The following is a 26,172-nucleotide window of genomic DNA, read 5'->3' as shown; positions in this document are numbered from 1 at the left end:
GTTGGTTATGGTTTAAAGTCATATCCAACAATTGCGACAACAACTTTTTACTGTCAACTCAGTTTTGTTTTTTAATGATTCCTGTAGGTGGTGTGCCTTCAACGCAAAAAAATGTGCCTTGGCTTGAAAAAAGGTTGAAAAACACTGGCTTAATCTACGCTCGCTGGCAAGAGCAAAGAAGCCACATGCTTTTTCTGATCAGGCTTGAACCCTTTGAGTGCTAATACGCACTGTAACAGGTTTTACACTGCAAAAAGTCAGTGTTCAAAAACAAGAAAGAAATAAAATAAAATTAGGGGTATTTTATTTGAACTAAGCAAAATTATTTGCCAAAAGAACAAGAACATTCGGCTTGCCAAGACTTTCCAAAACAAGTAAAATTAGCTAACCTCAATGAACCCAAAAATACCTTAAAATAAGTATATTCTCACTAATAACAAGTGCACTTGTCTTGGTAGAAAAAAAAGAGACCCTTTTGCTCAATATGTTGATAAATATTCTTAAATTAAGTAAATGCTAGTGCCATTATCTTTTCATAATGATATGCGCTCGGCATCATGATTTTTTTTTCATGCTTGAAGTAAGAAATTATTACTTTAAAAAAGTAGTTTTATACTTGTGAGTAGAGATGTCCGATAATATCGGCCTGCCGATATTATCGGCCGATAAATGTGTTAAAATGTAATATCGGAAATTATCGGTATCGTTTTTTTTTATTATCGGTATCGTTTTTTTATTTATTTATTATTATTATTTTTTTTATTTTTATCAAATCAACATAAAAAATACAAGATACACTTACAATTAGTGCACCAACCCAAAAAACCTCCCTCCCCCATTCACACTCATTCACACAAAAGGGTTGTTTCTTTCTGTTATTAATATTCTGGTTCCTACATTATATATCAATATATATCAATACAGTCTGCAAGGGATACAGTCCGTAAGCACACATGATTGTGCGTGCTGCTGGTCCACTAATAGTGCTAACCTTTAACAGTTAATTTGACTCATTTTCATTAATTACTAGTTTCTATGTAACTGTTTTTATATTGTTTTACTTTCTTTTTTATTCAATAATTTATTTTTAATGTATTTATCTTATTTTATTTTTTTTATTTTTTTTAAAAGTACCTTATCTTCACCATACCTGGTTGCCCAAATTAGGCATAATAATGTGTTAATTCCACGACTGTATATATCGGTTGATATCGGTATCGGTAATTAAAGAGTTGGACAATATCGGAATATCGGATATCGGCAAAAAGCCATTATCGGACATCCCTACTTGTGAGTGTTGATGACACAGCTTTGCAACAGTTGATATTCTAGTTTCAAGCATGTTTTACTCAATATAGGTCATCAAATCTCAGCAACAAGCTGTAATATCTTACTGATATCATTTAGGACCAAAACACTTAAAACAAGTAAAACACTAACATAAAATCTGCTTAGTGAGAAGAATGATCTTATCAGACAGAAAATAAGCAAATATCACCCTTATTTGAGATATTTAATCTTACTTAGATTTCAGTTTTTTCAGTGTAGCATTTGGTAGTTTGCCATGAAGCCAGTTATCATGGCCTCGCAGTCAATTGCAAGAAGTCTGCAAACAAACACTGTCCTGCCATCCGAGGAGAAGCAACCAACCCTCCGGCTGGGCGTCTCTCTGCTCGCACTGCGGCTGAATAATTTGTGGGCCACCAGCGGCGAGCCGACGCTCTCCGAGCTTCTGTCAAAACGTGGCCTCCCTGGCGTCTCCCCCCATGCGTCATCTTTGAGGCGAGCGAGACGCAGGGAAGTTTGTGACAAGCTGTTGCGCCGCACTTTCGTCAGGCTGTCGTCGCCTCCGCTGACTTCTTCCCTGCGTTGTCTGTCAGACGTGATTTATGGCACACTTTAAGACCACCGACGCTGTCGAGTGTGGTTCTTAAGTTGGATTCTCCTGCGAGCGGCGACAAACTACAGCATGCCACATCAACATGAAGTGCATGAAAAAGCCAGCGCGGCGTTAAAGGCCATCGAGTTAACACGAGTAGGAAACATTTATTTTAAACGCTACGTCTGCTCCGAAGACGCTACGAATAAACACTTTATGTGACTTCAGGCTCAGCAGCACTGCGGTAATAATAATATGTCAGTCGATTAATCGGTCATGTTGATTAATGGCATCTTGTTGTAGAGATAAATGCTTTAAAATGTAATATCGGAAATGATCGGTATCGGTTTCAAAATGATCGGTATCGGTTTCAGAATGTAAAATTGATGACTTTCTAAAACGCCGCTGTGTACACGGACGTAGGGAGAAGTACAGAGCGCCAATAAATCTTAAAGGCACTGCCTTTGCGTGCCGGCCCAGTCACATAATATCTACGGCTTTTCACACACACAAGTGAATGCCATGCATACTTGATCAACAGCCATACAGGTCACACTGAGGGTGGCCGTATAAACGACTTTAACACTGTTACAAATATGCGCCACACTGTGAACCCACACCAAACAAGAACGACAAACACATTTCGGTAGAACATCCGCACCATAACACAACAGAACAAATACCCAGAACCCCTTTCAGTACTAACTCTTCCGGGACGCTACAATATACACCCCCGCTACATCCCCCACCACGAACCCCAACCCCGCCCACCTCAACCTCCTCATTCTCTCTCAGGGAGAGCATGTCCCAAATTCCAAGCTGCTGTTTTGAGGCATGTTAAAAAAAAAAAAATGTATATGTGTGTATATATGTATGTTTATATGTGTGTGTATATATGTCTGTGTATATGTATATACGTGTACATATGTTTTTTTTCATTTTATTTTTATTGACATCCAGCATCAGACATTCCTATCCATTACATCATATTCACATAAATCATATATATATTGTCTGCCCTAAATGTCAAAATATTTTTGTTTATATCCCATCCATACCACCCCCCCCAAAAAAAGAAACAACAAAAAAACAAAGTAATATCTACAAATACATTGATTAAATAAACAGAAAAAATAAAAAATAACATAAAAAAATAAAATAAAAAAAGAAGGAAATAATAATACATTAATAATAATAATAATCAGAAATAATAAACAGATACATATATATATATATATATATATATGTATATATATATATATATATATATATATATATATATATATATATATACATACATACATACATACATACATACACACACATACATACATATAAATATATATATACATACTTACATATACACACATAGGGAGTAATCCCCTTTTTACCTTTTTATTTTAATTTTATTTTATGTGTACAAAATGTATATATATGTATATATATATATATATATATATATATATTTATATATAAGTATATGTGTTTATATTTATATGTATATATATATTTTATATATATAAATGTATATACATATGTATGTTTATACAATAAATAATATAAATAGATATTTATATATATATTATATATATAGATATAATGTGAATATATATATATATCCATATATATGTATATGTGTATGTTTATGCGTATATATTTATATGTATATACATGTCTATGTGCATATATGTATATATATATTTACGTGTATATACTGTATGTATATATTTGTATATATATGTCTATGTGTATATATGTGTGTATATATATATATATATATATATATATATATATGTCTGCGTATATATGTATTTGTATATACTGTATGTGTATATGTATATATGTATACTTATGTATATATGTGTTTTTATTTATATGTATATACATATATGTATATATATATGTTTTTTTATTTATATGTATATACTTTAATGTATATATGTTTTATTTACCTAAATGTATATAATGTACATATATGTTTTTATATATAAAAATGCATATACATATGCATATAGATATAATGTATACATGCACATATATGTATGTATGTATGGTAGTGTTTTTGGGTCATCCATAAACATGTTGTAGGTTATTAATTATTCATTTGTCAAACCTGGAAAACCCATGAAACTTATGAACCCTTTTTGTCTCTTCAGGATGACCACAAAATATCCGTGGATGATCTTGGGAAGCGTTATGGACTGAACCCTACACAGGTACACGGGCTCCATTTTTTGTGCTGACAATTTAAAGTGGAAACAGTTGATCAGTCCTCACGGGGATTGTCTGCAAATCAGAGCATGACATGCACACACACACACACACACACACACACACACACACACACACACACACACACACACACACACACACACACACACACACACACACACACACACACACACACACACACAGTGACAAAGGCAAATTTACATTTTCCAGCTGATTTTATTATGCATAAAATGCGTACAAAATGTTCAATAAAGTTACATGCAGCAGTTTTACGGCGCAGACGGGAAGCCTCGCCAGTTTATGACAGTCGGGCTGTTAAACAGGCCAGGCAGGAATAGTCGTAAAGTGCTTTCTAAACTCAGGTGAAAATGGACCCGGTCTCGCTTCTCTCCTCCAGGGCCTCACCAACGCCAAAGCCGCAGAGGTTCTGGCCCGGGACGGACCCAACGCGTTGACGCCTCCCCCCACCACGCCCGAGTGGGTCAAGTTCTGCCGCCAGCTGTTTGGCGGATTCTCCATGCTGCTGTGGACCGGCGCCATCCTCTGCTTCCTGGCCTACAGCATCCAGGTGGCCACCGAGGACGAGCCGCCCAATGACAACGTGAGGGAAAACCACCATCATGCACAGTCATGCCCATGCTGCACATTATCAGGCACACTTGCTCCAACCAAGACAAGGTTAACTTCAAAGTCCCATAAGAAGGTGATAGACTAGATAAGTGCAAGTGTTGGATGCTGGAATTTAGACCATTTAAAGGTGCTTTTAATAACCCCGACTGGGAACACACCCTTTTGTGTGTCTGTCGCTTTAATGATAATGAGCTATGTTTGTCACTGAGAAACGCTATTGTGTACTTAATCTACAAACCCCGTTTCCATATGAGTTGGGAAATTGTGTTAGATGTAAATATAAACGGAATACAATGATTTGCAAATCCTTTTCAACCCATATTCAATTGAATACACTACAAAGACAAGATATTTGATGTTCAAACTCATAAACTTTATTTTTTTTTTTTGCAAATAATCATTAACTTAGAATTTCATGGCTGCAACACGTGCCAAAGTAGTTGGGAAAGGGCATGTTCACCACTGTGTTACATGGCCTTTCCTTTTAACAACACTCAGTAAACGTTTGGGAACTGAGGAGACACATTTTTTAAGCTTCTCAGGTGGAATTCTTTCCCATTCTTGCTTGATGTACAGCTTAAGTTGTTCAACAGTCCGGGGGTCTCCGTTGTGGTATTTTAGGCTTCATAATGCGCCACACATTTTCAATGGGAGACAGGTCTGGACTACAGGCAGGCCAGTCTAGTACCCGCACTCTTTTACTATGAAGCCACGTTGATGTAACACGTGGCTCGGCATTGTCTTGCTGAAATAAGCAGGGGCGTCCATGGTAACGTTGCTTGGATGGCAACATATGTTGCTCCAAAACCTGTATGTACCTTTCAGCATTAATGGCGCCTTCACAGATGTGTAAGTTACCCATGTCTTGGGCACTAATACACCCCCATACCATCACAGATGCTGGCTTTTCAACTTTGCGCCTATAACAATCCGGATGGTTCTTTTCCTCTTTGGTCCGGAGGACACGACGTCCACAGTTTCCAAAAACAATTTGAAATGTGGACTCGTCAGACCACAGAACACTTTTCCACTTTGTATCAGTCCATCTTAGATGAGCTCTGGCCCAGCGAAGCCGACGGCGTTTCTGGGTGTTGTTGATACACAGTTTTCGCCTTGCATAGGAGAGTTTTAACTTGCACTTACAGATGTAGCGACCAACTGTAGTTACTGACAGTGGGTTTCTGAAGTGTTCCTGAGCCCATGTGGTGATATCCTTTACACACTGATGTCGCTTGTTGATGCAGTACAACCTGAGGGATCGAAGGTCACGGGCTTAGCTGCTTACGTGCAGTGATTTCTCCAGATTCTCTGAACCCTTTGATGATATTACGGAGCGTAGATGGTGAAATCCCTAAATTCCTTGCTATAGCTGGTTGAGAAAGGTTTTTCTTAAACTGTTCAACAATTTGCTCACGCATTTGTTGACAAAGTGGTGACCCTCGCCCCATCCTTGTTTGTGAATGACTGAGCATTTCATGGAATCTACTTTTATACCCAATCATGGCACCCACCTGTTCCCAATTTGCCTGCTCACCAGTGGGATGTTCCAAATAAGTGTTTGATGAGCATTCCTCAACTTTATCAGTATTTATTGCCACCTTTCCCAACTTCTTTGTCACGTGTTGCTGGCATCAAATTCTAAAGTTAATGATTATTTGCAACAAAAAAAAAAGTTTATGAGTTTGAACATCAAATATGTTGTCTTTGTTGCATATTCAACTGAATATGGGTTGAAAATGATTTGCAAATCATTGTATTCCGTTTATATTTACATCTAACACAATTTCCCAACTCATATGGAAACGGGGTTTGTATCAAGATAAAAAAGAATATCAAAATCAATTACAGGATGTTATTTATGTAGTTTGATCATTTTCCTCGACTGGTGCACTAACATCATGTGGTTTATTATTATTTCTTACATATGTCGCATCATCTACAAAGATACAAAGAGTTGCTATTGCGACATCTAGTGGACACATTTAGAACAGCAGTTTCTTTCATTCAACAATTTCGGCTCATTTTTATACTTAGCAAACTCATCCCGCGGGCTGGATAAAACATGTTCGCGGGCCTGATTTGGCCCGCGGGTCGTACGTTTGACTCCCCTGGGTTAGAACATAAAAAAAAAAAGAACATAATTAAAAAGTCACTTTTACGTGATAAAGGGTGTCTTATAGTCCTAAGCCAAGAAGACGTCCAGCCAAGAATCATGGCTTACTTTGCTGCATTTGCTGCGTTAAACACTCCCTGCCAACCAGCGCCAGGCGGCCGCCTATATACTCCGCTTTGCAGCCGCCAGTCATTATGCCGCCATTATTCAGCATTTAAAGGCTTCTGTTGCATAATGGAAGCGTCTGGCGCGCCGGATGGACGCACACATGCACTCCAGCGATAACTTTAATCTCCCCTTGCGATTGCATCTCCACATTCAGGGGCCTGCAGCTCCCTCGGCATGCATAATGCACACGCTCGCTTTGGGAGATGAAAAGACGCGCTAACGGGACTTCACACGACGCCTCTTGTCAGCGCTAATAAGACAGACAGTGGGATTACATACACCGTAAAAGAAAAAAAGATGGTGTCCAAACTTCTTTTAGCCGAGCAAATATTGTACATTATGGTCCTGATCTATTAAAGATCCAAATACCACGCGCTGAACAGCACGTGCAAAATATTAAATAGCGTGTACTAATAGTGGGCGTGTTGCATGTGATCTACTAAAACTGCGTGTACAATTGAAAAGTGGTGCAGACCGTCTTATTCAAATTTTTACGTATACTATACCACGGAAACACTTTAATTCTTCTCACTAAACAGATTTTATGTTAGAGTGTTTTACTTGTTTTAAGTGTTTTGGTCCTAAATGATCTCAGTAAGATATTACAGCTTGTTGCTGAGATTCGATTACCTATATTGAGTAAAACATGCTTGAAACTAGAATATCAACTGTTGCAAAGCTGTGTCATCAACACTCACAAGTATAAAACTACTTTTTTAAAGTAATAATTTCTTACTTCAAGCATGAAAAAAAAAAAACATGATGCCGAGCGTATATCATTATGTCAAGATAATGGCACTAGCATTTATTTAATTTAAGAATGTTTTTCAACATATTGAGCAAAAAGGTCTCTATTTTTTTCTACCAACAAAAGTGCACTTGTTATTAGTGAGAATATACTTATTTTAATTATTCACTGAGGTTAGTTAATTTTACTTGTTTTGGAAAGGCTTGACAAGCCGAATTTTCTTGTTCTATTGGCAGATAGAACAAGAAAATATTTTTCGGAGTATAAGTCGCACCGGAGTATAAGTCGCACCTGCCGAAAATGCATAATAAAGAAGGAAAAAAACATATATAAATCGCACTGGAGCCCGGGCAAACTATGAAAAAAAACTGCGACTTATAGTCCGAAAAATACGGTAATTCAAATAAAATACCCCTAATGTTTTGCACATTTAAAAAAAAAAAATGTTTCTTCTTGTTTTTGAACACTAACTTTTTGCAGTGCATGTACTGCACCTCCATGTTGTGGTGTGTCAGGTTCAAACACTGTTGACATCTATTAAAAGAGACGAGAAGCAAGGAATCATGCAGAGACAGAGTTAAATTTTGCTCAATTGAGGACACGTTATTTGGGCTGTATTCTAGTTACAGATCCAAACTACGTTCTAAAAGTCCAGCCCGCGTGCTTCCTCTATTTATTTGGGAGGTCCCTGTTTACATCGCTGAAGCTGTCGCTGAGGGAAGGGGGTTAATCTCGACAACTCCAGTTAGACGCGATATATGATTATCAGTGTTGGGACTAACGCGTTACTGTAACACCGTTAGTTTCGGCAGTAACTAGCAATCTAACGCGTTATTTTTTATACTCAGTAACTCAGTTACCGTTACTACATGATGCGTTACTGCGTTATTTTACGTTATTTTTTTATGTAGTATCGGCTAGAAACAGAAGATCTGAGTGTGTTTTATTGCAGCGCTGCGGTGGAAAAGAAAAGGCGTGCTTTGTGTGGGTTGGAGCTGGGGGGGGCTCCCAGACCGTAGTTGAGGGGCGCAGGGGAGACGTTCCTCCAGGGCCTATGTACTTCGGGGCTAACAACCTTCACTTTACCCGGAAGTGGGTCCTTACAGCTGAGGGTGAATGACGAGGCCGGCGGTTTGTTGCAACTTTGTGACTTTATTGGACGCAGCCATCCACCAAGCTAGAGCACCTGCACGCACTCACTGTCGCCGCTCCCTCACCTCTCTCGCCCACTCACTCACTGACTTCACTCACCTCACATAATAATAATAATAATAATAACTGGGATTTATATAGCGCTTTTCTAAGTACCCAAAGTCGCTTTACATGTAGAACCCATCAATCACATGCTGTCATATCTTAAAGGGCCACACACACACACATACGCTACTCTCATAACAACTAACAAGACATCATGGTGAAGCCAGAAGTCGAGTTTCTTAACATGGAGACATTCTCAATACTTTTCTTTTGTCGAGCACAAAGAAAACAACATTTTAGTTAAATTTAAGTTGTGTCTTAGATCAAAGATACTATCTACTTAAAGTTAAAGTGCCATTATGTTGCAGCTATTTAAAATAGTTTTGTCAATTTGTTCTGGCCTGAAATAAATTGGCCCTTTGAAACATATCTTTGTCTTTGTGTGTTGTATGTAGACCACATTGCTCTCTGAGTTCAGTGAGGCAAATGCATGTCAAGTTGATCAACAGATTGTATTATTCTCCAGTGCAATAACAGTACTGAAATGAAGGCTAAAAGGGCATTAATGGGAGCCTTAAAAAAAAGAAGGAAAAAAAAAAGAAGTAACTAAATAGTTACTTTTCACAGTAACGCATTACATTTTGGTGTAAGTAACTGAGTTAGTAACTGAGTTACTTTTGAAATAAAGTAACTAGTAACTGTAACTAGTTACTGGTTTTCAGTAACTAACCCAACACTGATGATTATACAAAAATGCAAATGTGTTGACGCTGGTGATATCGCCTTGTCTCTGCTCTGTCTGCGTCATGGCGGTGTTCGGCCTTGGCAGTCAGCAGGCCGTTCCTGGACGTGCTTGTTCTATTTTTAAACAAAGAAAACAATCTGAAGTTGTCTTTATTTTTAAGTTATCGTGCCGCGATTTTACCAGTCCGGCTCACTTGGGAGTAGCTTTTTCTCCATGTGGCCCCCGATCTAAAATGAGTTTGACACCCCAGCGCTAAATGGATTGCGCTCCTTATTCTGCTCACTAAAGAGACGCAATCTTCTGTGCATAAGTTAAGTGGATCAGCTCTGCGTGTGCTATCAAGTTTGCACCTGTTTTAGTACACGCAAATGGATCATATATGCTCAAAGTAGGCCAATATATGCTAATATATCTGAACAAAACCTTTTATTTGATCTTGATATCTAAATTTTGTCCACTTTGTGTGTGCAGCTCTATCTGGGCGTGGTCCTGGCCGCCGTGGTCATCATCACGGGATGTTTCTCCTACTTCCAAGAGGCCAAGAGCTCTCGCATCATGGACTCCTTCAAGAAGATGGTACCTCAGGTGAGGACCTTTTTCTTCTCTTCCTTTTTCCTGGTTCTTTGGCCTGCACTTTATCCTCTCTTCCTTCCCCAGCAAGCCATGGTCATCCGCGAGGGGGAGAAGATGCAGATTGACGCCGAGCTGGTGGTGCAGGGAGACCTGGTGGAGATCAAAGGTGGAGACCGCGTCCCCGCCGACCTGAGAATCATCACCTCCAGCGGATGTAAGGTAAGGAAGGACTCCTCCAAAAAGTTGGTCTTCTCTTCAGTTTGGGAGACATTCTTCATCCTTTCACTTGTTCTTCTACTATGTCTTCTGCGCCACACCTAATGTGCTGGCTGTCGTTACAAAATATTTGAAAGGAACAAAAACATTGAAAGTTCCTTCTGTCCTTTACAAAAAGCACTCACTAAATTAAATCCTGTTTTTTAATTTACAAAGCTGGATTTTAATTCTCCGCAGGAGAGATTTATTGTCACCTCCCCAGCTTATTAGTTGCTGCACCTTTTTTTTAATTTTCTCTATCCCTTTGTATGCCATAATATATAATAATTAGGGATGTCCGATAATATCGGCCTGCCGATACTTGGTCAAGAGCCATACAGGTCACACTGAGGGTGGCCGTATAAACAACTTTAACACTGTTACAAATATGCGCCACACTGTGAACCCACACCAAACAAGAATGACAAACACATTTCGGGAGAACATCCGCACCGTAACACAACATAAACACAACAGAACAAATACCCAGAACCCCTTGCAGCACTGACTCTTCCGGGACGCTACAATATACACCCCCCGCCCCCCCAACCCTGCCCACCTCAACCTCCTCAGAGAGCATGTCCCAAATTCCAAGCTGCTGTTTTGAGGCATGTTAAAAAAAAATAATGCACTTTGTGACTTCAATAATAAATATGGCAGTGCCATGTTGGCATTTTTTTCCATAACTTGAGTTGATTTATTTTGGAAAACCTTGTTACATTGTTTAATGCATCCAGTGGGGCATCACAACAAAATTAGGCATAATAATGTGTTAATTCCACGACTGTATATATCGGTATCGGTTGATATCGGAATCGGTAATTAAGAGTTGGACAATATCGGGATATTGGCAAAAAAGCCATTATCGGACATCTCTAATAATAATAATAATAATAATCATAATATTAATAATAACGAGATGAGGCAATTCCTGAAGGAATTGCGTGTGAATGCGCCAATGCTGAAGTTGAACTGAAATCCTGGATTTTTTATTTATTTAAAATTGTTGAAATAGAGAGCACACAATTCCCAAACAGGCTGAATATTTTGAAGTTGGAACAGTTTGAATCAGATGAAAAATGTTTGACTTTTCAATTATTTCAATGGGAATTTCCCAAAAGTTTCAGTAAAAGCGGGAATTTTTTTGAAAATGTTTAAAAAAAACAACTTGAATGAGTTGAAATGGTTGGTGTTAGAATTTTTCAAATCGGTCGAGAAATGTTGAAGTAGTAACATGTTGAATAGAGAAATGGTATTATGGTATTATGAAATTCCTGGAATTTCGTGAAAACCTGGAGTTTTTCCAGTTACAAAAAAACTTTGTTTTTTGTCCTGATTAAGAGCAATGTTTTGACGGCGAAACGGTTTAAATGTGTTGAAAAATGTGGAAGGAGTCGTCGCCAGAAAAAAGGGTGGAAATAGGGCTTTGAAAAAGCAGGGATTCTGGAAAATCCTGGAATTGTTTTGAACTTGGAAAAAAGGTTGTTCGAAACGTGATTAACTGCACATAAAGTTTCAGTGGCAAAATACAACAAGCTTAAGCGTACATGAACTCAACGTCAAATTTGAGGAAGCACATGACGGTAAGTAACGTTAGTAGATATTTTGGCTGTCACCGTGGGCTGATGTTAGCTTCCCTGCTATGAATCACTGTCAAATGTACATCGTGTGGGGACATTTATTAACGCACTGCAGCCTCATAGAGAGACAGACAAAGACACACACACACACATACACACACACACACACACATGCATACAAACACCAGTCGAAGTGCACAGTGTGTTCCCAGGTGCAGCCCACACCTATCAGTTTATGGTTTGCGTAAAGGCTAACTTGTTATTTTCCTTTGTAATCTCTGCCTACTGAGCCTATGGTGCTGTTAAGTTATTGTGGCTCAATTTGCCTTCATTTTTTTTATTTTAATGTATTATTATTTAATATATATTATTGTTTTAGTTGCTTAAGAGATATTCCTGGCTCTGAATTTGCTCATTGCTATTTTTATGTTTTTGTGCATTATTTGTTGCCGTCATCATTAAACAAACAGGTTACTCATCAGTTACTCAGTACTTGAGTAGTTTTTTCACAACATACTTTTTACTTTTACTCAAGTAAATATTTGGGTGACTACTCCTTACTTTTACTTGAGTAATAAATCTCTAAAGTAACAGTACTCCTATTTGAGTACAATTTCTGGCTACTCTACCCACCTTTGCTAAATGACAAGTTGTCTTGTATGTTCACTATTTTATTTAAGGACAAACTTGCAAAGAGAAACATATGTTGAATGTACCCTAAGATTTTTTGTTAAAATAAAGCCAATAATGCCATTTTTTGTGGTCCCCTTTATTTAGAAAAGTACCAAAAAGTATCGAAAAAATGTTGGTACCGGTACTAAAATATCGGGACAACACTAGCACACACAAATCTTTAGTAGATCAAGCCCTTAATGTACTGAACCTATTTTTTGCATTCATTTTTTTTTTTTTTTGTTTGTATTCGTTTTATCACAAAATATTTGATGACTTTTTTTATGTATAGGTGTATAGAAAGAAGCTTATAAATAAAGTGTATTGTTATTGGTGAAAAGAAATAACCGTTATAGATCACCATACAGTTTAGTATTTTAACCAATAAGACAGATGTGTTGCATTGAAGATTAAAAGTGAGAAGGAAAAAAAAAAAGAGTTGCGACCTAACAAGTGTCTTTCTTTGCGTGTCCTTCCAAAGGTGGACAACTCATCTCTGACCGGCGAGTCGGAGCCTCAGACTCGCTCTCCAGAGTTCACGCATGACAATCCCTTGGAGACGCGCAACATCTGCTTCTTCTCCACCAACTGTGTCGAAGGTCTGTGGGTCACACCTGGCCACCATTGTTTCTCATTAGCGCCTCTTTAGCGCCCTTTTTTTTTGTTTTTTTTGTTGCTTTGTTGCACTGTGCCAAGAATCAGAAATATTTTATCAATCCCTGAGGGGAAATTAAAATTTTCAGTATAATCCCGTTCAAGATCAGACAAACATTACAGGGAGACAGAACAGGATCGCTGACGGGTCTGCCAACTTCCGGCGCCCCTTAAAAAAGGTGAGAAACCGGTAAAAAAAAAAAAAAAAAAGGTCAAAGCCTGGGCCCCTGGAGAGGGGGTCCAGACTGAGGCCAAGGGGAAAAAAAACCTCATATCCATAGCACACATCCCTCTTACATGTGTGTAAGAGGGAAACATCAAAGAACACAAAGGACATTTAAAGACATTAAAAGAGCAGAGCTGATGCAGCCAGCCACTTCTACACTGCAAAAAGTCAGTGTTCAAAAACAAGAAAAAAAAATACAAAAATTAGGGGTATTTTACTTGAACTAAGCAAAATGATCTGCCAATAGAACAAGAAAATTTGGCTTGTCAAGACTTTCCAAAACAAGTAAAATGAGCTAACCTCAATGAACCCAAAAATACCTTAAAATAAGTATATTCTCACTAATAACAAGTGCACTTTTCTTGATGGAAAAAACAAATATGAGACCTTTTTTCTCAATATGTTGAAAAATATTCTTAAATTAAGTAAATGCTAGTGCCATTATCTTGACATAATGATATGCGCTCGGCATTACATTTCTTGCATTTTCCCATCGATAACATGACATCATCGCGCCAAGTGCGTGCTATACACAATAGAAAATACGTACTCATAAAGTAGTACAGTTGGCACAGTACAGTAAACTGACAGTTAATATTTAAACATTTAACATGTGACATTTTAAACAATTTTGAACAGAAATAGTTCATGCAAATTCAGATAAATTCTTCAAAATTACAATAAAAATGTTTATATATATATATATATATATATATATATATATATATATATATATATATATATATATATATATATATATATATATATATATATATATATATATATATAAACATTGAAGGGTTACAAAAATAAACATTACAAAAACAAAAGGCACCAATGACAACCGAGTTACTTTTATCCAGAAAACGTCTTCCATAGGATGCGGAATAAAGCCCTTGTTTCATTGAAAATAAAACAGCAAAGTCCATTTGGCTGTCATCCGTTTTAATTATGAGACACAATTGTGTCAAAGTCATGATTTTTTTGTTCATGCTTGAAATAAGAAATTATTACTTTGAAAAAGCAGTTTTATACTTGTGAGTGTTGATGACACAGCTTTGCAACAGTTGATATTCTAGTTTCAAGCATGTTTTACTCAATATAGGTCATCAAATCTCAGCAACAAGCTGTAATATCTTACTGAGATAATTTAGAACAAGTAAAACACTCCAACATAAAATCTGCTTAGTGAGAAGAATTATCTTATCAGACAGAAAATAAGCAAATATCAGCCTTATTTGAGATATTCAATCTTACTTGGATTTCAGTTTTTGCAGTGTACATACAGATATGAATAAAAAGTAATAGAAACATATACACTGCGTTGGCCAGAGACAGGAGCAGACCCAACAAAGCAACCAAGAGAGCATGGCATCTCCTCTGACATCCAGCATTCAAATGTATCATCCAGCGTTCCAAATGGCCGCCGGATGTTTTGTTTGACGGCAACCAACTAACGACTTCCTGGCCACAGGCACGGCTCACGGCGTTGTCATCGCCACGGGAGATCGGACGGTGATGGGCCGCATCGCCACGCTGGCGTCGGAGCTGGAGGTCCGCCGCACGCCCATCAACATCGAGATCGAGCACTTCATCCACCTCATCACGGGCGTGGCCGTCTTTCTGGGCGTCAGCTTCTTCGTCCTGTCGCTCATCCTGGGCTACTCCTGGCTGGAGGCCGTCATCTTCCTCATTGGCATCATCGTCGCCAACGTGCCCGAGGGTCTCCTGGCCACCGTCACTGTGAGTTCTCTATTCTCTTTCCATGCATTGAGGTCTTTCTCTGCTGCTGTGTAGTGTTAACTGCTTTCTCTTCACACCTTTTCTGTGCATCCTTAGTTATTTTTCCTCACTCCTTTTTGACCGCAATGTCCCTTTGGGACAGAGGACCCTATTGTAATTGTAAGGTTTTATTATTATTATTCCGCTGCCTCTTTGAGCTGTAATTTGACCCCCTTAACATGCTTCAAAACTCACCATATTTGACACACACATCAGGACTGGCGAAAATTGCCATCTAATAAAAAAATCAAAACTCAAAATTGCCTTTCTAGCGCCCCCTAGGAAAAAACACAAACAAAACTGCTTGTAACTTCCAGTAGGAATGTCGTAGAGACATGAAACAAAAACCTCTATGTAGGTCTGACTTAGACCTAGATTTCCTACATTGACATCCTTCAGCAAATCAACAGGAAGTTGGCAATTCCCCCTTCAAAACAAACGTTTAGTAAAAACAGTCACTTTTGCCTCTTTGAGCTGTAATATGACCCCCTTAACATGCTTCAAAACTCACCAAACTGGACATACACATCAGGACTGGCAAAAATTGCGATCTAATAAAAAAACCCAACCCCAAAACTCAAAATTACGCTCTAGCGCCCCCTAGGAAGAAAACACAGACACAACTGCTCCTAGGAAGAAAACACAGACAAAACTGCCTGTAACGTCCAGTCGGAATCTCGTAGAGACATGAAACAAAAACCTCTATGTAGGTCTCACTTAGACCTACATTTCATTCATTGACAACCCCCAGCAAAAATCAACAGGAAGTTTGCAATTCCCCTTCAAAACAAAAGTTTTGTAAAAACCAGTCACCTTTTTTCAAACATTATCTCCTCTGAGCGCGTTTGTCGTGTCGGCTTCAAACTAGCACAGGAGATAGATTGAACCCTTCTGATTAAAAGTTGACCAAAGACTTTTAATTACTGCTCCGGTTTGAATTTTATGTGCCGTCAAAGTCGGTCCCGTCCATCGCTGCTTGCAGCTTTAATTATTTTTATTTTTTCTTTGCGTTAGGGTCCTATACCGGCATAGCCGATCGTGACAAGAAGGATAAGCAGAAAATTCATGAATCATAATTAGAATCAAATCTTTTACAGGAAATTTAATCATTTATTTATATATTGTATACCCTGAGATAGGCCCCCGCCCACACCCGAACCCCACCGCAGGCTTCATCTCACCCACGTCCTGAGTTAGGAAAATTGTTTACAAAATGGATGGAGGGATGTTTAAAATATGTATTTTATATTGTATACCCTGGGATATGTATGCTCCAGCCACTCTTTGAATCTCCCAAAAAATATATATATGTTGGATATTTCAAAAATATATTTTTAATTGTTTGTTTTTCATTCTTTGATGGATAAAACTAGGTTTTATTGATCCCAATGTATTTTTGTATTCTAGGATAGGCCCCAGCCCCCTCATAGAAGCTGAAAACCCCACAAACAATTAAAGGATTTACTTTAAATATATATGATTGACTGGAGACCTTCCTATACAAAATACTAAAAGTCAGCTGGGGTAGACTCCTGCTCACCCGTGAGCCTGAGCAGCATAAGCAGAAAATAATATAATGAAAATCTGGATCAAACATTGACAGGAAATGCATTTATTTTTTAACCTATGTTTAAAATACATATGTTATATTGTATACCCTGGGATAGGCTGCAGCTCACCCAAATCTATTTTATATATATATATATATATATATATATATATATATATATATATATATATATATATATATATATATATATATATATATATATGTGCGTGTGTGTGTGTGTGTGTGTGTGTGTGTGTGTATGTATATATGTATATATATATATATTACATACATACATACATACATACATATATATATATATATATATATATATATATATATACTGTATATGTATATATATATATATATATATATATATACTGTATATGTATATATATATATATGTATATATATATACTGTATATGTATATATATATGTATATGTGTATATATATATATATATATATATATATATATATATGTGTGTGTGTATATATATATATATATATATATATATATATATATATATATATATATATATATATATATATATATATATATATATATATACACACACAATACAGGTGTTCTATTTATCTCAGTGTATTTTTGTATTCTGGAATAGGCTTTGGCCTCCTTCTTGAAATTGAACCACATATCCTTCAATGTATTTACTTTTGAACAATTGATTAAATGTTTGTTCTTATTTTCAAATAAACACAGAAATACTTTAGGTTGATCTCAGAATAGTTTCTAATCTAGGCTAGGCTCCAGCGCCCTCCGGGAAGTGGAATAAATTCGATGGATGGTTCAAAGTCAAGCATACGTATGTGTGTGTGTGTGTGTGTGTGTGTGTGTGTGTGTGTGTGTGTGTGTGTGTGTGTGTGTGTGTGTGTGTGTGTGTGTGTGTGTGTGTGTGTGTGTGTGTGTGTGTGTGTGTGTGTGTGTGTGTGCGTTGCTGCATTATACAACCATATGGAATGTGTGTATTGCATATTTCTGTCCCACCTGGCCAACACATGCTTTCCCTCGCACTTGAACGCATCATTGCCTCCACCTGCTCCTCTTCATCATTCACCTTTCTCACCGTCCTCTTCCTCTCCCACCATCCACCAGGTGTGTTTGACGCTGACGGCCAAGCGGATGGCCAAGAAGAACTGCCTGGTGAAGAACCTGGAGGCCGTGGAGACGCTGGGCTCCACCTCCACCATCTGCTCGGACAAGACGGGCACGCTGACCCAGAACCGAATGACCGTGGCCCACATGTGGTTCGACAACCAGATCCACGAGGCCGACACCACCGAGGACCAGAGCGGTGAGATGCGGGGGTGGGGAAGGCGGGGGCACTGCGAGGAGGCAGAGAGGTTGTAACCACCTGCTCAAATTCATCTACTCAGCGTTCACTCAGCCAGCCAGGCTGCAGAACACACACACACACACACACACACACACACACACACACACACACACACACACACACACACACACACACACACACACACACACTCACACACACTCCGAGCAACAGGCAGGGGTCCACACCACCATCACACAATTGCTCTTTATTTTATTCTTCTATTCTACTTTGCTATTCCTTGAATCCTCTATTCCTTCTTATTTACTATTCTACTTTTCCAATATTTAGCTCCACTATTCTATTGTTCCTCTCTTCCACTGCTCCTGTATTGCACTTCTTCCGTATTCTTTTCTTCTATTCTACTGTTGCTCAGTTCCTCTTTTCCACTATTTCTGTGTTCCTCTAATCTTCTATTTCACTGTACTCATGTTCCTCTATTCTTATACTCCACTGTTCCTCCATCCCCTGTTCTTCTGTTCCACTATTCCTCTATTACAATATTCCACATGTTCCTCTTTTCCACTATCCCTCTATTCCACTGTTCCTTTGTTGCTCTGTTCCTCTATTCCACTTCTCCAATGTCCTTATATTCCTCTGTTCCACCGTTTTTTTGTTCCTCTATTCCACTGTTCCTCTGTTGCTCTGTTCCTGTAGTACTCTAATCCACTGTTCCGCTATTCTTATACTCCACTGTTCCACTGTTTTTCCACCCCCCTGTTCCTCTGTTCCACTATTCCTCTATTACAATATTCCACATGTTCCTCTATTCCACTGTTCCTTTGTTGCTCTGTTCCTCTATTCCACTTCTCCAATGTTCTTCTATTCCTCTGTTCCGCTGTTCTTTTGTTCCTCTGTCCCCCTGTTCCACTATTCCTCTATTCCACTGTTCCTCTGTCCCCCTGTTCCACTATTCATCTATTCCACTGTTCCTCTGTCCCCCTGTTCCACTGTTCCTCTATTCCACTGTTCCTCTGTTGCTCTGTTCCTTTAGTACTCTATTCCACTGTTCCTCTATTCTTCCATTTTGCTGTTTTTGTGTTCCATTTTTTCTATGTTCCACTATTTCTCTATTCAAGTGTTTCTACATTCAGTTGTTCCTCTTTACCTCTATTCCTCTGTTTCTCTATTACACTGTTCCTCTTGCCTTCTATTCCACTGTTCGTCTGTTCCACTGTTTCTCCATCCCCCTATTCTTCCATTCCTTTATTTCACTGTTCCTCTGTTCCTTTATTCCTACATTCCACTGTTCTTCTCTAACCCTGTTCTCCTGTTCCGCTGTTCCTCTATTCCACTGTTCCCATGTTGCTCTGTTCATCCATTCTTCTTTTACACTGCATTCTTCTTTTACACTGTTTGTCTCTTCCACTATTCCTCTATTTCACTTTTCCTCTATTTAACTATTCTTCTATTCTAGTGTTCCTCTATTCCATTCTTCTTCTTTTACTCTAGTCCACTGTTCCTCTATTCCACTGTTCCTTTATCTTCTTGTTCACCCGTTCCACTATTCCTCTAGTCCACTTTTTTTCCTATTTTTCTGTTGCTTTGTAACTTTTCTTCTCCTCCTCTTGTCTTCTTTTAGACTGTTCCACTGTTCCTCTATTCCACTGTTCCCATGTTGCTCTGTTCATCCATTCTTCTTTTACACTGTTCCACTGTTTGTCTCTTCCACTATTCCTCTATTTCACTTTTCCTCTATTTCACTATTCTTCTATTCTAGTGTTCCTCTATTCCATTATTCTTGTTTTATTCTATTCCACTGTTCCTCTATTCCACTGTTCCTTTATCCCCTTGTTCACCCGTTCCACTATTCCTCTAGTCCACTTTTCTTCTATTCCTCTGTTGCTTTGTAACTTTTCCTCTCCTCCTCTTGTCTTCTATTAGACTGTTCCACTCTTCTTCTATTCCACTGTTCCCATGTTGCTCTGTTCATCCATTCTTCTTTTACACTGTTCCACTGTTTGTCTCTTCCACTATTCCTCTATTTCACTTTTCCTCTATTTCACTTTTCCTCTATTTCACTATTCCTCTATTCTAGTGTTCCTCTATTCCATTCTTTTTCTTTTACTCTAGTCCACTGTTCCTCTATTCCACTGTTCCTTTATCCCCTTGTTCACCCGTTCCACTATTCCTCTAGTCCACTTTTTTTCTTTTCCTGTTGCTTTGTAACTTTTCCTCTCCTCCTCTTGTCTTCTATTAGACTGTTCCACTCTTCTACTTGTCCTCTCTTCCACTGTTAATTTATTCTATGCGTCCTGTATTTCTTTGTTCCACTTTTCCACTATTTCGTAGAATGTCTGGCCCAAACAGAAATATGATGGCTTGTAGTAAAAGTATTAGTACTGCCAAAATTGTGTGTTTAAAGCACAACAACAAGTCGGCACAATGAGCTGATTAAATGGAACATGATTTAAAGTTGTATGTATATATATATATATCAGTCTTTCTTAACCATAGTGTCAGGGCCCACTGCTAGGCCGCAAGCGCCCCCTAGAGAGCCACCATATAATATCTGTTTCTCAGCTGTCATGTACTTTTCCACCACTTGTGTCAGTAATGACAACCTCTGACAAAGAAGAAGTCTGTAGAAGTTTTTAAGCCCAAAAAATACGACTACATTGTTGAAGTCGTGTTTTTATTTGCACTTTCATTTTATTGACAGTTTAGTTAAGAAACATGTTTATTATTAGTTTACTTATTTTAGCACATACCGTATTTTTCGGAGTATAAGTCGCTCCGGACTATAAGTCGCACCTGCCGAAAATGCATAATAAAGAAGGAAAAAAAACCATATAAGTCGCACTGGAGTATAAGTCGCATTTTTTGGGGAAATTTATTTGATAAAACCCAACACCAAGAATAGACATTTGAAAGGCAATTTAAAATAAATAAAGAATAGTGAACAACAGGCTGAATAAGTGTATGTTATATGAGGCATAAATAACCAACTGAGAACGTGCCTGGTATGTTAACGTAACATATTATGGTAAGAGTCATTCAAATAACTTTAACATATAGAACATGCTATACGTTTACCAAACAATCTGTCACTCCTAATCGCTAAATCCCATGAAATCTTATACGTCTAGTCTCTTACGTGAATGAGCTAAATAATATTATTTGATATTTTACGCTAATGTGTTAATAATTTCACACATAAGTCGCTCCTGAGTATAAGTCGCACCCCCGGCCAATCTATGAAAAAAACTGCGACTTATAGTCCGAAAAATACGGTAATTGTATGCAAACATATTTTTCGCCAGTTATTTATGAGTCCCTTTGTATGCAGTATATTTGGTTAGTATTTATTTTTCTAATCAGCCTGACATAAAGTTTATGTGTTAAATAAATAATAATCCTTGTGATTAGCACACGCTTTCATATCATTTGACAAGGTTGTAAACTGTTGGTAGGTTAGATATAATTATTTAATATGATTAAAATTAAAAGTAAGATTACTAATTCAGTGTTAGGTTGAGAAGCCCTGGTGTATGTCATTGTATATAACATTATATTTAACATTAACCAAACATTGTACATAAATTGTATGTAGCATTGTATATAATGTTATATTTAACATTGTATATAACATTTTACACATGTTTTATCCGGCCCGCGGGATGAGTTTGCTAAGTATAAAAATTAGCAAAACATTTTTGAATGAAAGAAACTGCTGTTGTAAATGTGTCCACTAGATGTCGCAATAGCAATTCTTTGTATCTGTGTAGATGATGCTACATATGTAAAACAAAACAAAACCACATGATGTTAGTGCACCATTCGAGGAAAATGAGCAAACTACATAAATAACATCCTGTAATTTGAATTTTATATTATTTTTTTTATCTTGATAGATGGAAAATTAACACCAATGAGTTGACTGATGAACATGTATTCAGAAAGTATAAATAACGACAAATAAAGATAGAATACTTTTAACCGCAACATGTAAGTGTAAAAACAACAACAACGTTATGATTTGTACATTTTCAGAATGTGCTTGTTCTATTTTTAAACAAAGAAAGCAATCTGAAGTGGTCTTTATTTTTAAGTTATCGTGCCGTGATTTTACCAGTCCTTTTTCTCCATGTGGCCCCCGATCTAAAAGGAGTTTGACACACCTGGTGTAAATGAATGAAGGCAGTGCCAATGACCTTAATATCTACAAATAATAAACATAAATGATAAATGGGTTGTACTTGTATAGCGCTTTTCTACCTTCAAGGTACTCAAAGCGCTTTGACACTACTTCCACATTTACCCATTGACACACACATTCACACACTGATGGAGGGAGCTGCCATGCAAGGCGCTACCAGCACCCATCAGGAGCAAGGGTGAAGTGTCTTGCTCAGGACACAACGGACATGACGAGGTTGGTACTAGGTGGGGATTGAACCAGGGACCCTCGGGTCGCGCACGGCCACTCTTCCACTGCGCCACGCCGTCCAACATGGTTCTGAATTTCTTCTGCTATATAACGACCGCAAATTACAAGATTTCTTTTAAATGTAAATTTTCATACTTTTAAAAAATGAGTTATTGCAGCCTACAGATTTGGACTGACCTATAGTCATCCATCTAGCTGTCTATATCTACACTATATGTTAACTCTAGTATGTACACTGCAAAAAGTCAGTGTTCAAAAACAAGGAGAAAAAAATACAAAAATGAGGGGTATTTTACTTGAACTAAGCAAAATTATCTGCCAATAGAACAAGAAAATTTGGCTTGTCAAGACTTTCCAAAACAAGTAAAATTAGCTAACTTCAATGAACCCAAAAATACTTTAAAATAAGTATATTCTCACTAATAACAACTGCAATTTTCTTGGAAAAAAAAAAAAAAGAGACCTTTTTGCTCAATATGTTGAAAAATATTCTTAAATGAAGTAAATGCTAGTGTCATTATCTTGACATAATGATATGCGCTCGGCATTACATTTCTTGAAACCAGCAAACTTATACTAAAAACTGATTTATTGTTCTTTATGGAAAGGCAATAAAGCAACCGATTGTTACTCTCGGGGTCTCCTAGCCGCTCAGGCAAATCATATTGTCTAAAAAAAGCATTTTTCCATCGATAACATGACATCATCACGCCAAGTGCGTGCTCTCTCAGTCAATTAGTGCGCATATATACAGCCCGGCCCCCGGCCAAAAAAATTTTTTATTGTAATTTTGAAGAATTTATCTGAATGTGCATGAACCTTTTCTGTTCATAATTGTTAGAAATGGCACATGTTAAATGTTTAGATATTAACTGTCCGTTTACTGTACTGTACCAACTGTACTACTATATGAGTACGTATTTTCTATTGTTTCATTGAAAATAAAACAACAGAGTCCATTTGGCTGTCATCTGTTTTAATTATGAGACACAATTATGTCCAAATCATGATTTTTATTTTTTTTCATGCTTGAAATAAGAAATGATTACTTTAAAAAAGTAGTTTTATACTTGTGAGTGTTGATGACACAGCTTTGCAACAGTTGATATTCTAGTTTCAAGCATGTTTTACTCAATATAGGTCATCAAATCTCAGCAACAAGCTGTAATATCTTACTGAGATCATTTAGGACCAAAACCCTTAAAACAAGTAAAACACTCTAACATAAAATCTGCTTAGTGAGAAGAATTATCTTATCAGGCACAAAATAAGCAAATATCACCCTTATTTGAGATATTTCATCTTACTTAGATTTCAGTTATTGCAGCGTACCGATCTCAGGGTGGACACTAACCACTAGGCCACTGAGTAGGTTATGTACATACTATTGTTATTGTGGTGCCCATTAACCTAAATCTGGGACCTTAGGTACTACATTTTGTGCCATTTCATGTGTGCTGCTATGACAATAAAGCTCATAGAACCCTTATGACTATCCACTGTAGTGCAATGGAATGTCAATAAGAAGCTTGTCAAACACTGCAAAAGGTCAGTGTTCAAAAACTAGAAAAAAAAATTACAAAAATGAGGGGTATTTTATTTGAACTAAGCAAAATTATCTGCCAATAGAACAAGAAAATGTGGCTTGTCAAGACTTTCCAAAACAAGTAAAATTAGCTAACCTCAATTAACCCAAAAATACCTTAGAATAAGTATATTCTCACTAATAACAAGTGCACTTTTCTTGGTAGGAAAAAAAAGAGACCTTTTTGCTCAATATGTTGAAAAATATTCTTAAATGAAGTAAATGCTAGTGCCATTATCTTGACATAATGATATGCATACATCATGATTTTTTTTTCATGCTTGAAATAAGAAATGATTACTTTAAAAAAGTAGTTTTATACTTGTGAGTGTTGATGACACAGCTTTGCAACAGTTGATATTCTAGTTTCAAGCATGTTTTACTCAATATAGGTCATCAAATCTCAGCTGTAATATCTTACTGAGATCATTTAGGACCAAAACCCTTAAAACAAGTAAAACACTCTAACATAAAATCTGCTTAGCGAGAAGAATTATCTTATCAGACAGAAAATAAGCAAATATCACATAACTGGAGTTGTCGAGATTACCCTCTTCCCTCAGTGACAGCTTCAGCGATGTAAACAGGGACCTCCCAAATAAATAGAGGAAGCACGCGGGCTGGACTTTTAGAACGTAGTTTGGATCTGTAACGAGAATACAGCCCAAATAACGTGTCTCCTCAATAGAGCTTAATTTAACTCTGTCTCTGCATGATTCCTTGCTTCCCGTCTGTTTTAATAGATGTCATCAGTGTTTGAACCTGACACACCACAACATGGAGGTGCAGTACATGCACTGCAAAAAGTTAGTGTTCAAAAACAAGAAAGAAAAAAAAAAAAAAATTAGGGGTATTTTATTTGAACTACCGTATTTTTCGAACTATAAGTCGCAGTTTTTTTCATAGTTTGCCCGGGCTCCAGTGCGATTTATATATGTTTTTTTCCTTCTTTATTATGCATTTTCGGCAGGTGCGACTTATACTCCGGTGCGACTTATACTCCGAGAAATACGGTAATTAAAATTATCTGCCAATAGAACAAGAAAATTCGGCTTGTCAAGACTTTCCAAAACAAGTAAAATTAACTAACCTCAGTGAATAATTAAAATAAGTATATTCTCACTAATAACAAGTGCACTTTTGTTGGTAGAAAAAAAGAGACCTTTTTGCTCAATATGTTGAAAAATATTCTTAAATTATGTAAATGCTAGTGCCATTATCTTGACATAATGATATGCATACATCATGATTTTTTTTTAAATGCTTGAAATAAGAAATTATTACTTTAAAAAAGCAGTTTTATACTTGTGAGTGTTGATGACACAGTTTTGCAACAGTTGATATTCTAGTTTCAAGCCTGTTTTACTCAATATAGGTCATCAAATCTCAGCAACAAGCTGTAATATCTTACTGAGATCATTTAGGACCAAAACCCTTAAAACAAGTAAAACACTCTAACATAGAATCTGCTTAGCGAGGAGCAGGGCCGCCGAAAAGGGGGGGTAAAGGAGACGGATTCTAGGGGCCCATGATGGAGGGGGGCCCAGAGAGGCCCCTAATGATGATGAAATTATAATTCAGAAAAAATAATGACACTGTGTTGGGGGCCCTGTAAAGATTCTTTTCATGGGGCCCAAAATCCCTAGCGGCGCCCCTGGCGAGGAGGATTATTTTATCAGACAGAAAATAAGCAAATATCACCCTTATTTGAGATATTTAATCTTAGATTTCAGTTTTTGCAGTGTATCTACAGTAGCTATGTATAGCTATGATGATGCATCTGGCTGAAATTAATTCATAAAACAGCGCAGACTTCTCACCAATATGTCGCTTGGCGTGT

General features: G+C 37.4%; 1 protein-coding gene across 1 annotated transcript in view; it reads left to right on the top strand.

Annotated features, from left to right (window-relative positions):
- The window catches only part of atp1a2a (ATPase Na+/K+ transporting subunit alpha 2a), a 158,889-nt gene that overhangs the window by 5,742 nt on the left and 126,975 nt on the right, over positions 1 to 26,172 (top strand). Inside the window, exons 3-9 of the mRNA XM_061979017.1 lie at positions 4,036 to 4,095; positions 4,509 to 4,712; positions 10,184 to 10,297; positions 10,370 to 10,504; positions 13,274 to 13,391; positions 15,147 to 15,415; positions 18,120 to 18,318. Coding sequence (XP_061835001.1) covers positions 4,036 to 4,095; positions 4,509 to 4,712; positions 10,184 to 10,297; positions 10,370 to 10,504; positions 13,274 to 13,391; positions 15,147 to 15,415; positions 18,120 to 18,318 — 1,099 coding nt within the window. The remainder of the gene's footprint in view (positions 1 to 4,035; positions 4,096 to 4,508; positions 4,713 to 10,183; positions 10,298 to 10,369; positions 10,505 to 13,273; positions 13,392 to 15,146; positions 15,416 to 18,119; positions 18,319 to 26,172) is intronic.

Source organism: Nerophis lumbriciformis, linkage group LG19 (genome assembly GCF_033978685.3).
Source record: "Nerophis lumbriciformis linkage group LG19, RoL_Nlum_v2.1, whole genome shotgun sequence".
NCBI classification, from domain to species: Eukaryota; Metazoa; Chordata; class Actinopteri; order Syngnathiformes; family Syngnathidae; genus Nerophis; species Nerophis lumbriciformis.
Note: the sequence above shows the minus strand (reverse complement) of the source record. Positions and strands in the feature narration are given on the sequence as shown.